The sequence below is a fragment of the Vitis vinifera genome, chromosome 18 (genome assembly GCF_030704535.1).
Source record: "Vitis vinifera cultivar Pinot Noir 40024 chromosome 18, ASM3070453v1".
Taxonomy (NCBI): Eukaryota; Viridiplantae; Streptophyta; class Magnoliopsida; order Vitales; family Vitaceae; genus Vitis; species Vitis vinifera.
The window spans coordinates 7,172,501-7,186,004 of NC_081822.1; the positions used below are offsets into that span (position 1 = coordinate 7,172,501).

General features: G+C 35.2%; 1 protein-coding gene across 2 annotated transcripts in view; it reads right to left on the bottom strand.

Annotated features, from left to right (window-relative positions):
* The window catches only part of LOC100262573 (uncharacterized), a 30,162-nt gene that overhangs the window by 1,169 nt on the left and 15,489 nt on the right, over positions 1-13,504 (bottom strand). For both annotated transcript variants that reach the window (XM_019216678.2, XM_002285398.5), the window contains 5 exons: positions 7,287-7,346; positions 7,118-7,192; positions 5,052-5,204; positions 2,938-2,992; positions 1,105-1,227 (listed from right to left, as the gene is read on the bottom strand). In XM_019216678.2, the coding sequence (XP_019072223.1) occupies positions 1,105-1,227; positions 2,938-2,992; positions 5,052-5,204; positions 7,118-7,192; positions 7,287-7,346 (466 nt within the window). The remainder of the gene's footprint in view (positions 1-1,104; positions 1,228-2,937; positions 2,993-5,051; positions 5,205-7,117; positions 7,193-7,286; positions 7,347-13,504) is intronic.

Genomic DNA, 13,504 nt, shown 5'->3' on the forward strand with positions numbered 1-13,504 from the left:
GAAATGAGTGAAAAGTTGATTGAAAGAAATAAATGAATATATATCCCAAACTCCTAGTATAAAAACCAAATCAATCTGTTATCTGGTGATGGGAGTGGAACGATTGAAAGAAAAGCTAGGTATCTGGTTTATGGCCAGGATATTCTCGAACCAAGGGCTAGAATATTATGACAGTTTATTTTCAAGACATGCAACTGCCTAATGTCATGGTATATGCTTTTTTAACAGAGCTCTTCTTCCTAGCACACAAATATATATGCTACATATAATGAAGCAGTTACCATTAGAGACAATCTAGGTGGTGCTATCATTAAATTCAAAAAAATAATTGGACCCTGAATCTGATATGTCCACACCATATCAACCCTCATTTTGAAGAATTCATGTTAAGAAAGGGTGACAGAGAAACCCATGGATACATTTCATTACTCCAGCAGTTACTGAAGACCATGAACTTAATAAAGGAGGTTGTCGTGAACCACTTATTCTTTTCTGCTGGATCCACTACCTGTTGGGACAGATCAGCAGAATAGAATGATTAGATCCCTTGGCTTCAGTCCCTACTCTCACCTCCCAGCCCAACTGATGTGGAGTCAATATGACACAGCAAGTTATTGATTTTGGAATGAAGCAGTGGGTTCTATTTTGATAAATAGTAATGTTTTTGGAAAACTTTGACCTGGAAGACCAGAGAGCATGCAAATTTTTGTTAGGACAATACCACCAAGTGTTTTCTTCTGATTCAACCCATCATAAATATTAATGGAATTTTAATGATACATGTCATCAAACATAAGGCATTTATACCATATGACTCATCCTGGATATGATCAAACGCTTTTGATAACTGAATATCAGCTATATATGCTATCAAACACTTCACCATAGCTGAACAAAGAAACATAAAAATATTCATGCCAATAGGTGCAAAATGCTAATGTGTGTTGAGGACCTTGACATTTGTACATCTTCATCAGTTGTCATCAAGCATAGGTCATTACAAATTTAAGTTTTGAGCGCTGAGCAAATATTCTAGACCAAAATAAGAAATGAAACCGGCTTTTATAACCTAGCTAAATCAAGTAGAAGAAAGTTCCTTACTACCTGCAACACCGGAAACAGCCACTTCAACTTCCCCACGCCCTCCAGGACCTTTCATGTAAAGCCTGTCTGTTTTTCCAGCGGATTGACCAAGTAACAAAAGGCTTCCGAATCGAGATTTTCCAGCTGTAAAATAGGAAAAATGAGAAATAAAAACTAGATAAACAAAGCGAATTTACAATATTCAATTCTTCATACATCAGCAAACTGCACCAAAAATTTTAGAATATGAATCACAAAATTGATTTTGGTATAGCGAACCCATAATTGAGAAGTTAGAAGTACACTCTGCCTTTGGTAAGTCAGAAACCTTTTATTGCAAACAATAGCTACAGAAGTTATTTTGGAAAATTACCAAGTTTGGATTGAAATAAATCAAACTTCTATATCCACTGATAACTTGCCTCATGCACTAAATTATATGAAGAGTTTTGATGGATGCAGCAGAATCACTAAGAGCATATGCTCAACAAATTTTTATTTTTTTTTGATGAGTAATATGGTCAACAAATTTAATCCATCTTGTTCAGATTGTTTTTAAGTATGGATAGCAAACGAGATATTCACATGTTAGAAAAACATGCCAAAAGTATTAAACTAGGAGCAACTTTTCAAACCTGAAAATAATTTGTAATCATATTCTCACTTGTCAGTGTCACACCCAAAACCTGTATGAGTGAACTATCACCTTGAAGACTCTTTTTCCCCTCATTGAATGAACAAAATCTCCAGTCACTATAACTCTTGCTAACTGACCAACATAATGTGGATTACCAATGTCATCATATTCTCACTCATCAATGTTGCACCCAAAACCTGTATGAGTGAACTATCACCTTGGGAGCTTTTTTCCAAATGTTTAGTTAACAAACTTTTCATTTCCTATAACTCCTGTGAACTGACCAACACAACGTGGATTACCAATGGACTATTACTTAAGCCCAATTCATCACAATGAATCAGTTCTTTGAAAGATGAAAAAAAATAAAGAACTATGTGAAATATGTTGTTCTCTTCATGTTGGCTTAAAGTTCTCCAAATAACTTCCACATGATTTTTAAGAAGAAAAATTGTCACTAGATCTTTGCATGACATGACAATAGGCACTAGATCTAAAAAGCAGGACCTAGCTATCATCAACTTGTTTAAAAAAGATAACCATCCACAAGATGATTTTGATCTTGGACTCCCATTGAAGCAACAAAGTCCTAGACTATTTGCAGAAAAATTTTGGAGAAAATTTTTTGTGGCATCTCAAGGTTTTTCAGGCACAAACCTGATGGCAACAAATCCAGTCACTGAAGTATCAGGCTAGTTAGTGATCAGATAACTAACATAATGGAATTTCTCTCACATTTTCCATTGCTTCCATCAGTCTGGCAGAATCAAGTTGGTTTTCCATTCAAATTCAAAACAATCTCCAACTCCGGTTTTGCACATTGTTTAGAGGTTGAATAGGTCATTTCAGTTTCATATGCTTTCTTTATTCCAATTTCCCAAAAACTGGTAATGGGATTCACTAAAATTGTATTAATGCCACTTTCCAACTGCTTGACAGTTGTTTCGAGTCAACATAGTAAACAAGTGAAAGGTTTAAAACATGTGCATCCTAATACGCCTGGTTACAGTGTCAAACTGAGAGGAAGCCCTTTGAGATCTAAATTTTTCTGCATGGTTAAGATGTGAAAGCAGTGAGGAAAATTAGTTATCAGCCTAAATTAAAGAAAATAAAACCATATACTGCTCTGAGTGCTAAAAGTCAACATATATTTATGTTTGAATCTTTTTGGCTTTAAGAAACAGAAACACATTTAGGTGATCTACAGAAAAATATACCATCATATGCTTCTCGAACCATTTGATAGCTGACAAATCCAGAGAAAAGAGTAAGCTGCACAGCAACTAAAAATGTGTCAAGGTGTCTATAAATTGATCAGGCAAAGTATTGTATTGGATCCAGATTACTGTTAAGTAGCATTTCAAAAAAACAATATATTAACAATCAAATACCACTTTTCAGCTTGTGTGGAAGGTTAAAGAGACCACTTTCCGCTGAGAAAAATTTGATAAGCACACTACGAGAAAATATAATTTGCCTATTTTTAGAAGAAGTTGCAAAAAAATTTAGTAGGTAATAGATTGAAAGTATATACTTATACTTTCAATTGTTGATGTAAAAGAAACACAAACAGAACAATTTCTTGTTCCTTTGCCCTCTCTTAATAGAAAACTGAAAGTGAAGCAGGCACAGACTGAAAAGAGCACTGGATGCCTTTTTCTATCTAATCCTCATTAAGTATTTGGAAGTCCATAACTCCATCAGAAATTCAGGTCTTTACTCCTTCAATGTCTAATAGGAAGGTAATATAAACAATCTGCTTCAGCTTAGAATACTTCATATCCATTAGTGTTGACTGCAAATCAATCCTCAGGAAAAAGGGAATCAGCAGACCATCTTTCCTTCATCACCCTTTGCTTTGCACTTATGGTAAAGACTGTTTTCTATAGCAGTGCTAGCATGGGTAACTCATAGAGTCATTTCTGATATCTCAGCTACAACTTTTTGAGGTTTTGATAGGAGTCATCTTTGAGGGAGCGCCTTGGGGGAAGAAGGGCTATTCTAGTGACCTTGTGGACAACTTGACTCGAGAGAATGTTCGCGTTATTGACAATAGGAAGAGATTGATGACTCTTATGAGAAAACTATTATTGATGATAGGAAGGGATTGATGACTTGTGAAAAAAATATTTATCACACCTATTATGGATGTCAGTGCCAAAGAGTTTTTTGGAATTCTCTTCAACATTGTTTAGAAGGATTTGAACATTGATCTGCCAAATTCAGGAGAGTGGTGGACATTTGGGGCTCGTACACTTTTTGGTAATTGAAACTTAACCATGAAGATTGTTGCTTGGGTAATCCAGCAGAGATGACGTTTTCAGATCATACAGAACCCCAGGGGCAGGATTGACCAGGCTTTCATGAAGGGAGCCAATTTAGGCAAGCAATTCATGTGAAGAAACTTGATTTACTTGAGGATCTCAAAATTGTAAAAGAGTTGGATGTCTCTAACATCTTGGTGGAGGAGGATTCAGTGACAATTTGTCTTGTATAGCTAATGAGTTATGGAGATCCAATAGAGAAGTCTCTTCTCTAGTCTACTTTGCTAGGATCTCATGCCCCTTTTAGTTTTGGTGAACCAAGACTTGGGATCAAGAAGCCAAAGCTCCTTTTTCTTTGGTACAGAGATTTTGTATTCTCTTCTACAAATACTTTATTTCCCTTTTCGAAGGGCTTTCTCATCCTTCTTTATACATGCATAAATACTTACACACACACACATACAAAATGCCTGCGAGAAAGCTAAGAGTGCTAGTTCACACACACACACACACACGTATATATAAAATGCCTAAGAGAAAGCTAATAGTGCTAGTTCTGTTGTTCTGTATGACAAGGCCGTTAGATCATCAAAAAGCAGCCTACTTGCATCTATCCCAGCAATGGCCCTTACCAATCAATTTATTGTTCTCAAGGATGGCAATTTTTCTTTTCTTTTTTTAAAATTAAAAAAAAAAAAATCCCAAGTTAAAACCATATACAAAATTTTCTTGATAATATTTATCAAAGTAGAAAGAAGATCAATCAGTAGAAGGAAAGTAACAATTTCCAACCAAAATGAAAATAAATAGCAATTACTAATTATAACTCATGCACATTAAATAAAATACATTTTTGACCTTAATATGTTTCCATTCATTTGGCATGCAAGACTTGACACAAACACATTCCAAAACAAGTTACCAATTATATGAAGTATTACACAGTAGGAATCTATAAACAAAAAACCACTAGCTTGTTCAAAACTGTTAGCTCAATGAATTCAGACTCTAGCAACCATGAAATTAGAATTAGTAATTTCATACATAAACTGAGGACTGACCCCTACCTTGGTATTCTTTGACTTTTCAGAATCAGTATCAATTCTCAAAGAAGATGTATTGCTAGAACTACAATCAGGTGATGTTTTTTCACTAGGAAATGCTGCCCCATCATGTGCATTGAGGAGCACACAATAGCAATGGTCTGTTTCTGTCAAAACCTGAGAAGAATAAAAGAACAAACATTCCATGAGATCATACTATAAGTGTACAAATGTCAGAAGAGACTAATAATAATATTTCATTCGTAGCATGATTTGTTTTGTTCTTCATAGAGGTGTCCAAGAAGATAAAAGGGAGATGAATTTAAAAATAACTGCAACAAATTCCCTGCAAGTAAAGCAGGCGAAATAACCTGAAAGCTTTATAACATTACAAAGCAAAAGAAAAAAACCTCAAAATATGATATATTTTTTAACAAGAAATGCATTGTGTCAAAAGTTTCTTAAATTGGATGCAGATTTAAGGAGTACAATTATAAAAGTTATGCATGCACATCTACAATTTTTTACCAACTCCCAACCCAAAAATGGGCCCCTTCTCCAAACCAATCAGATTTCTCATATCAACACTAGCCTAAAGGCTAAAAGGAGGGTCAAGCTTTGGAAAGATAGGTGGTGTGATAATGAGCCGTTGTGTGATTCTTTCCCCTCCTTATTTGCCTTGGCTAGCTCAAAGGAGGCATGGGTGGCGGATTTGTGGAATCAATCTAATTTTAGTGGTTGTTAGACTCCTAGGTTCTTTAGGAACCCAAATGATTGGGAAATTGTTACTGTAGAGCATTTTGTGAATGGGGGAGTAAAAGATAAGGTCATATGGCTGGAGACAAAAAGTGGTTCCTTTTCTATGAAATCTCTTTACTCTTGTCTAGAGCCTAGGTGTTCTAACCCCTTCCCAAAGGCTGTTGTTTGGAACTCTTGGGCTCCACCTAAGGCGAGTTTGTTTACTTAGGAGGCTTTGTAAGGTAAAGTTTTGACTTTAGATCATCTCTAGAGGAGAGGGCGGTCCTTGACTAACAGATGCTTCCTTTCCTATATTCAGGAGTCAATTGACCACATCTTGCTTTATTGTGGTATAGCAAGGGCTTTGTGGCAGTTTTTTTTCTCTCTTTGATGTTTGTTGGGTGTTGTCTTTCTTAGTTAGAGAGACTTTGTTGGGCTAGCGTGGACCCTGTGTTGGAAGGCAACGGAAAATAGTGTGGGGAGTAGCTCCTTTGTGCCTTTTTTGAACAATTTGGAATGAGAGAAATAGAAGATCATTTAAAAACGAGGAGCTCTCTGTCCTAAAACTAAAAAACTTGTTCTTCTGTTACTTGTTTTCTTGAACCAAGTTGTACATAACTATAAGCCCTATGTTATTGCTTCGTTAGGTTCTAACTAAGGGAGGGAGTAGTTTTTGTTTTCCCTTTCCCTATTTGTTGGCCATCTCTAGGCAATCGTTGTATTTGCACTCTTCTTGGTGCTTTGAATGCATATTTTGTTTACCTATATATATATATAAAATCACTAGCCTAAAGACTGTCTAGTAGAATACATGCACAAGCGTACATCTGAACTTCCTTTTCATTGGCATCCCTTTTTGGATTTGATCATACCAATAACTAGCCTAAACACTCCATTAGAAAAATATAACTGAAAAACAACACATTATTTTCACTATGATATGAAAACCCATGATAGGTTTCATTAAATCCCAAGTGTGATTGAAATATATGCAACTTTATACTTCTAGGAAAAAGGTTTAGCACTTTCTCTTGAATATGTGCGACTTATAGTAGTTCTACTTTTACCCCATACTTCAATCAACATTCTATTCAGCCTGATTTTTGGAGGTAGAAGTGTGAATTTTCTTTCTTAATGGCCATGAATAAGTATCAAAGAAAAATGATGAAGGGGGTTAAATCCAAGTATATGGGTATTATGCATAAATCCAAGTATACGGATAATATACATAGCATTTGTAGCAATAGGGTATGGAATCACAAACACTAAAGATGATACAAAATTTTGAATATGGAATCACAGAAAACTTCACCTTAAGTGAAAAAAAGGAAAAAACAACATTACTACATTACCACTGCATCAAAGGTGGAATCGAAATCATCAACTGCAAAACATATATCTGGATAAGCAGGAATTGTTTCTACCTCCTGGAAACATATTTGGCACAAAGTCAGACAGGAGCTGAAGATACTATAGCACTACATAATGAAATTGGATCCTGGTGACAATAAAAGCACTTGCCTTTTTTGAATCCAAATGGAACTCAACTCGACTTGGAGATGCATATACAGTCTTCACAACCTGTACAGATTTTCCACAGGACGCAGTAAATAGCTAGCAGTATACACAGATTTGCAGGCCACACTAAATAGTTAGCAACATATACAGATTTTGATCAACCTCTTTAAAAGAAAGGGATATAACAAAAATATAAATGCAGTTGTTATACATAAAAGACAACAAAAAATGGATGAAACATGATTATGGCCAAGCTAAGTGTCAAATGTGGAAAAAAGCAAGAACAGGCATGCAGCACTTACAGCAGGTGTTGAGATATATATCTATTCACTGAATGAGAATAAATTCAAAATACCCATCCAGTAATCACACAATTGATAATCACAACAATCTGAACTTACAAGCAAGTACAAGAAGCAAGGACAATGAGAAGTAAAGAAAATAGAATATGAAGCTGGAAGGAATTTCATCCAAGCTGAAATATTTTGGCTGGATTGAATATCTAAATGCAGTAATATTTTCTCTTGCAGACAGCAACTTAAAAGAATCCCTAACAAGGCATGCAGAATTAGTAACCTTTAAAAGTTGACTCCTGAGTTCTACACACTAAAGCCAAGCCCTTGGCTAAGCTCCCACTCCACCCCTTTCAAAAGCTGCAAGCATGACTTGACACTCACACTGTAATGTCCCACATTGCTTGGGGAGGATAGGTTCCTAGCATTCATAAAGGGTAATGACTTTGAATTGGTTGATTGTGTTTTAAAGCCATGAGGGCAGTCATGAAGGCTGTGGACCCAAAGCGAACGATATCCATCTCATATCAACAGGTCATAACAGCATGGTATCAAAGCCAAGGTTGCAATAATACCCTGGGAATAGTTTTGGTGTGTGCTTGTTTATTTATTCATTTTTGGTATGTGTTTGATATAATATGTTAGTGGTTGTCTTGGTTAAGGAAAAATGTATTATTATAGTGCATGGATACAAATTCTATTGTTGCATAGATATTGTGATAGAAAAATGCTATAGACAGTATAACTGTTAAATTATTGTACGTGGATATATTTTACTTGTCTTACGGTTTGACTGAATTAGGCCTTGGTTGATAGTGAGAAATGTCAAGAAGGTCATGGAGAGGGAGGTTGAGGCAGGAGAATGAACTGGATTTGATCAGGGACGAACTCAAAGAAATGAGAAGAGGACTAGGGGGAACCACCCAACTACTTAAGAGGTCAAGGTTCAAGGAGATCCGGGGGTGCACAAGCATAATAAGATTCTGACAATACTCAAGAGGGGAACTCACCTAACAAGGGCAATCATGAGCCAAATGGAAGCTATGAAGAGGTTTATGGTAATGCAACCCCATCATCTAATGTGTAACCAAATGCAAAAGTGGCAAAACATTGGTTTAGGTATATAAAGAGAATATTGAAGGGCTTGTATATTCCAGAAGAGTGAAGTGCAAGTTTGTTAGAGTACATGTTGGACAAGGTAGATTTTTGGTGGGAAACAATGAGGGTGAATGATACAAATGCAATGATGTGGGACCGATTTGAAGAAATTTTCCCAAATAAATATTATAGGGAAGTTGTTAGACACACCAAAAGAATGGAGTTTAAACACCTTATAGGGGACCATGATAGTGTAAGAGTATGAGTCCCATTTCTTTGAGCTATCAAGGTTTGCCTAGGATGTGATTAGAGAGGATGATGAGAAGGGAAGAATGTTTCAAAATGGATTGAGGTCAGTGATCAAGAATAAGGCAGTACCATTAGCCATAAGAGACGACTTTGAGATAGTCACAAGAAGATAACTAATTGAGTAAGATATTGAGGACACCAATTAGATCCAAGAGCAAAAAGGGAACAAGAAAGATGAATTTAGATTACCTGTAGAAATATTTATCATTACCTTAGGTGGATATTGGATTAGAGAATTATTCAGATTTGTGGCTTGGTTATTGAGAATTCACTTAGTTAAATCCTCATCTAGTAATTTTATTTAAAATTAGATTTTAAATTATACAAGGAAAATCAGGTTAATTAGTTGACCATCAACTTGAATACATTCAATCCTTAAGATCGAACTTTTGACTTGGGGTCACATGTTGAGTTTCAGGTCACCTGGAATTCGAGTGATGACAATGTGGTATCAAAGTCAATCCTAAGCTTTGAGTGTGCAGAGTCAACTACACCTGAGCCATGGGTTGAGAGGACATTAGGCATTTATGGGAAGGTGAGTTGTGATGTTCCACATCACCTAGGAAGGAGAAGTTCCTGACATTCACAAGGGGTGATGCCTCTAAATTGGTTGGATGAGTTTTAAAGTAGTGAGGACAATCGTGAAGGTTATGGGCCCAAAGTAAATAATATCCATCCAATGTCAATGGGTTATGACAAAATTACTAGACTAGGATTTAATAAAGTGAATTCTTAATAACTAGGCCACAAATACAAATATAAATAGTTCTCTAATCCAATATCCACTTGAGGAAATGATAAAAATTTCTACAACTAATCTTTAAAAAATTTCTATAATTAATCTTAATTCAAAATGCTTCCAAAGGTTCTTTACAAAGTGACAACGTAAAGTCCAAATTACAATCTGTGGGAAAATTAAAATCAGAATTTTACTTATCCATAGTTACAGAATTTATACTAAAGAATTTAACAATTCTATGAAAGTAGGACCTCATTAATTCCTACAAATCAGGGATTTAATTATCAACACTACAAATTAGGGATTTAAACTTTTACAGCTATACAACACAGTTGGGCAGCAAATACATTCCCAGCAACAAATATAATTCCCATTTTCCAACACAATCATCCATTTTAACCAAGTCAGTACAAGTTAAAAATTAAATATAAATTAATAACAATCTTTCAAACAGCTCAACTTCTTGGGGCATTCTACAACGCTCCCTGATCCTCCAATGGTTCTTCTATAGCTATATATGCATCTAAAATTTTTAAGGAAATGAGGAGCAAGCATTTTCAAATCGCTTAATAAAGTGCATTGCACCTAATAAATACTCCTACCTAATGAAATAAGCATGCATACACAAAAATAATAATAATAATTCAGTTCAACTTTGTATATAACATATGCAAATCTCATCATAGCAAAAATGCACATGAGAATGAATACACACAATGCACCATTGTTCTCGGGCTTTCACTTGAAGGATACGTGTCCGTACCTAAATACACTCCCCACTTGAGGTCTTCATAGAGTAAATTTTTGTGTCTTTCACACCAGAAATCTCTCTCTTCTTAATTTGCCTCTTGTGGAGTCATTTCTTTTTCTTAGTTTCCTTTCTTTTAATTCTCATTCACACAATTTATTATTCTTTTTTTTCATGCAATCATGATGCTAGTGAAATATATCATTCCAGTATCGCAATATTTAACAATTCAAGATGTCAAAGCCACATTCCAAACAATATCTAAATGCCCAACACATGTATTTATATTCAACCAGCATGAGCTTTATCACTAACAAATAAACTATTGATTTCATATTAACATTGTTATCATAAATGACCAACTAGACAATCACATAATCACAGAAAAATAAGGCACTACATACATACATACATACATACATACATACATACATATATATATATATATATATAACAGAATCACAAAAGGAACAATATAAAGGAAAAACATATTGATTCCAAAATTATGAAATGATTCGAGAACAAACCACCTTACTAAATATTGAAAATCCAGCCATTGAAATTCAATCTAACACCATAATTACGTTCGCCTCAATGAAAACACCTTATCAAGATTTCATAAAAAACGGAGTACGATTGGATCCTCAAAATGGTGGCTCTCCTCATGGAAAAAACCCAAGGCTGAGACTTTATTTCTCCTCCTTAGTTTCTTTCTTTCCTTTTTTTTTTTTTTGGCAACACACTACACACTACTTGATAAATTGTTGAATGAATATTCTCATATATCTCAAGAGTATTTATACAAAGTACACATGAATATTTTAGGATAGTTAATTGTACAAAATAATCAACAATTATACAGAATAAATCACAACTACATAATTGGTTGTACACAGTTGTACACACAACTGTACATCACAATTGTATGCATAGTTATACATAGTTGCACACAACTAACACAACTAACTCTCCCCCTCAAGTTGGTGCATAGATATTATATATGCCCAACTTGGATAATGATGCATAGAATGGACCACTAGTAGCAACATGAGTCATCATATCCACCAACTAATCTGTACTCTTGATATGGGGAACCTTTATCATGCCAAAATCTAAGTTATCCTTAATGTAGTTCATGCCAAGTTCAATATGCTTAGTTCGATCGTGTTGCACTAGATTAATTGCAATCTCAATGGTGGTCGTGTTATCACAAAAGGGCATCATAGGTTTCTTAGAACCAAACCCAAGCTCACTTAAGAGAATTCTTAACCAAGCAAGTTCCATAGTTGCATGATGAAACACACGGTATTTAGCTTCTGCACCAGACAATGAGACCACATTTTGTTTCTCACTTCTCCAACTTACAAAATTTCCTCCTACAAATGACACATACCCTAACGTAGACTTTCTATTCGATCTAGATCCGACAAAGATAGAGTTCGTGTAACCCTCAATATCTAGATGTCCATACCTAGAGAACATAGTACCTTTGCCTAGAAAGGACTTCAGATAGACTAGGATACGATTTATTGCATTCATGTGTCGATCACTCAGATTATGCATGAATTGACTTACAATACTAACTGCATATAACAAGTCAAGTCTAGTGTGGGTTAGATAGATTAATTTTCCCCACTAGTCTCTGATATCTTTCTTCGTTCATTGAAATCTAATCAAGGTAGATGGGCGAGCCATGATTTATCGATTTGAAAATGGAGTTATCAGTTTCAGCCAAGAGATCTAATGTATACTTTCATTGTGAGAGGAAGAGTCCTTGCTTGGACCAAGACACTTCAATACCCAAGAAGATTTTATAGTACCTAAGTCCTTCATTTCAAATTCCTTGGCCAATAGCTTTGAACCTTTTCTATTTTTGTAGAGTTACTACCTATAACAATAATGTCATCAACATAAACAATAAGCAAAGTAATATCATCACAATCTCTCCTATAGAACAGAGTGTGATCTGCCATCACTGTTTAAAATCATCATCAAGTAGCTCAACCTGCCAAACCATGTCTTTGGTGATTGTTTCAATCTATGCAAAGCCTTTTTTAGTTTGCATACTTTGCCTCATTTTGGTATAAACCCTGAAAAAGGGTCCATGTACACCTCCTCTAACAAATCACCATGGAAAAAGGCATTATTTACATCAAACTGTCTCAATGGCCAGTCCAAATTGACCGCAAAAGAAAGCATGACTCTGATAGTGTGTTCTTCTTGGCCACAGAAGCAAAGGTCTCTTGATAGTAAATTTTATAAGTCTGTGTGTAGTATCCCTTGGCAATTGGTCTAGCTTTGTACCCGTCAATTGTCTTAATTTGTGCTTCACATAAAACACCCACTTACATCATGTTGTCTTCTTTTCCTAAGAAAGCTCAACCATCTCCCAAGTAGAGTTTTTCTGGAAAGCCTTCATTTCTACCATAGTTGACTTCCACTTAGGATCTTTAAGGGCTTCCTAAAAATGACTAGGAATAGACACAAATGATAACTAAAGAGCAAAAGTAAGGTGAGTCTTAAATAGACGATGATAAAAGACAAAATAAGAAATAGCATAGGCAACATTAGAGGATGATTTTGAGAAACCCAACCTATTAGGTTCTTTATGATCACGAAGAGGATATCTCCTACCTTGTTCAACATTTTGTGGATTCAATGTAGCAATTTCAGAAGTTAAAGGTGAAAGAACATGCACCTCAGGATTAGTCTCGGAAGAGTCATTTAATACTTAGAAGGGGGCAATAGAGTTACAATTTGAATCTGACCATGTTTTTCAAGTAGCAAGAGAAAAGATTCTTTTATGGTATTATCCATTAGGTCACCCATCTATTTCTTATTTGAAACATTTGTTTCCTCGGTTGTTTCAAAATATTTCAACTTCTACTTTAAGGTGTGAACAATGCATTTATGCTAAAAATCATCATGTGTCTTTCAAAATAAATCTCAATTAAAAGTTTGATTCCTTTTACTCAGGTTTTTACAGATGTTTGGGGTCCTTTTTCTACTCTTTTTGTTTTGGCTCATAAATACT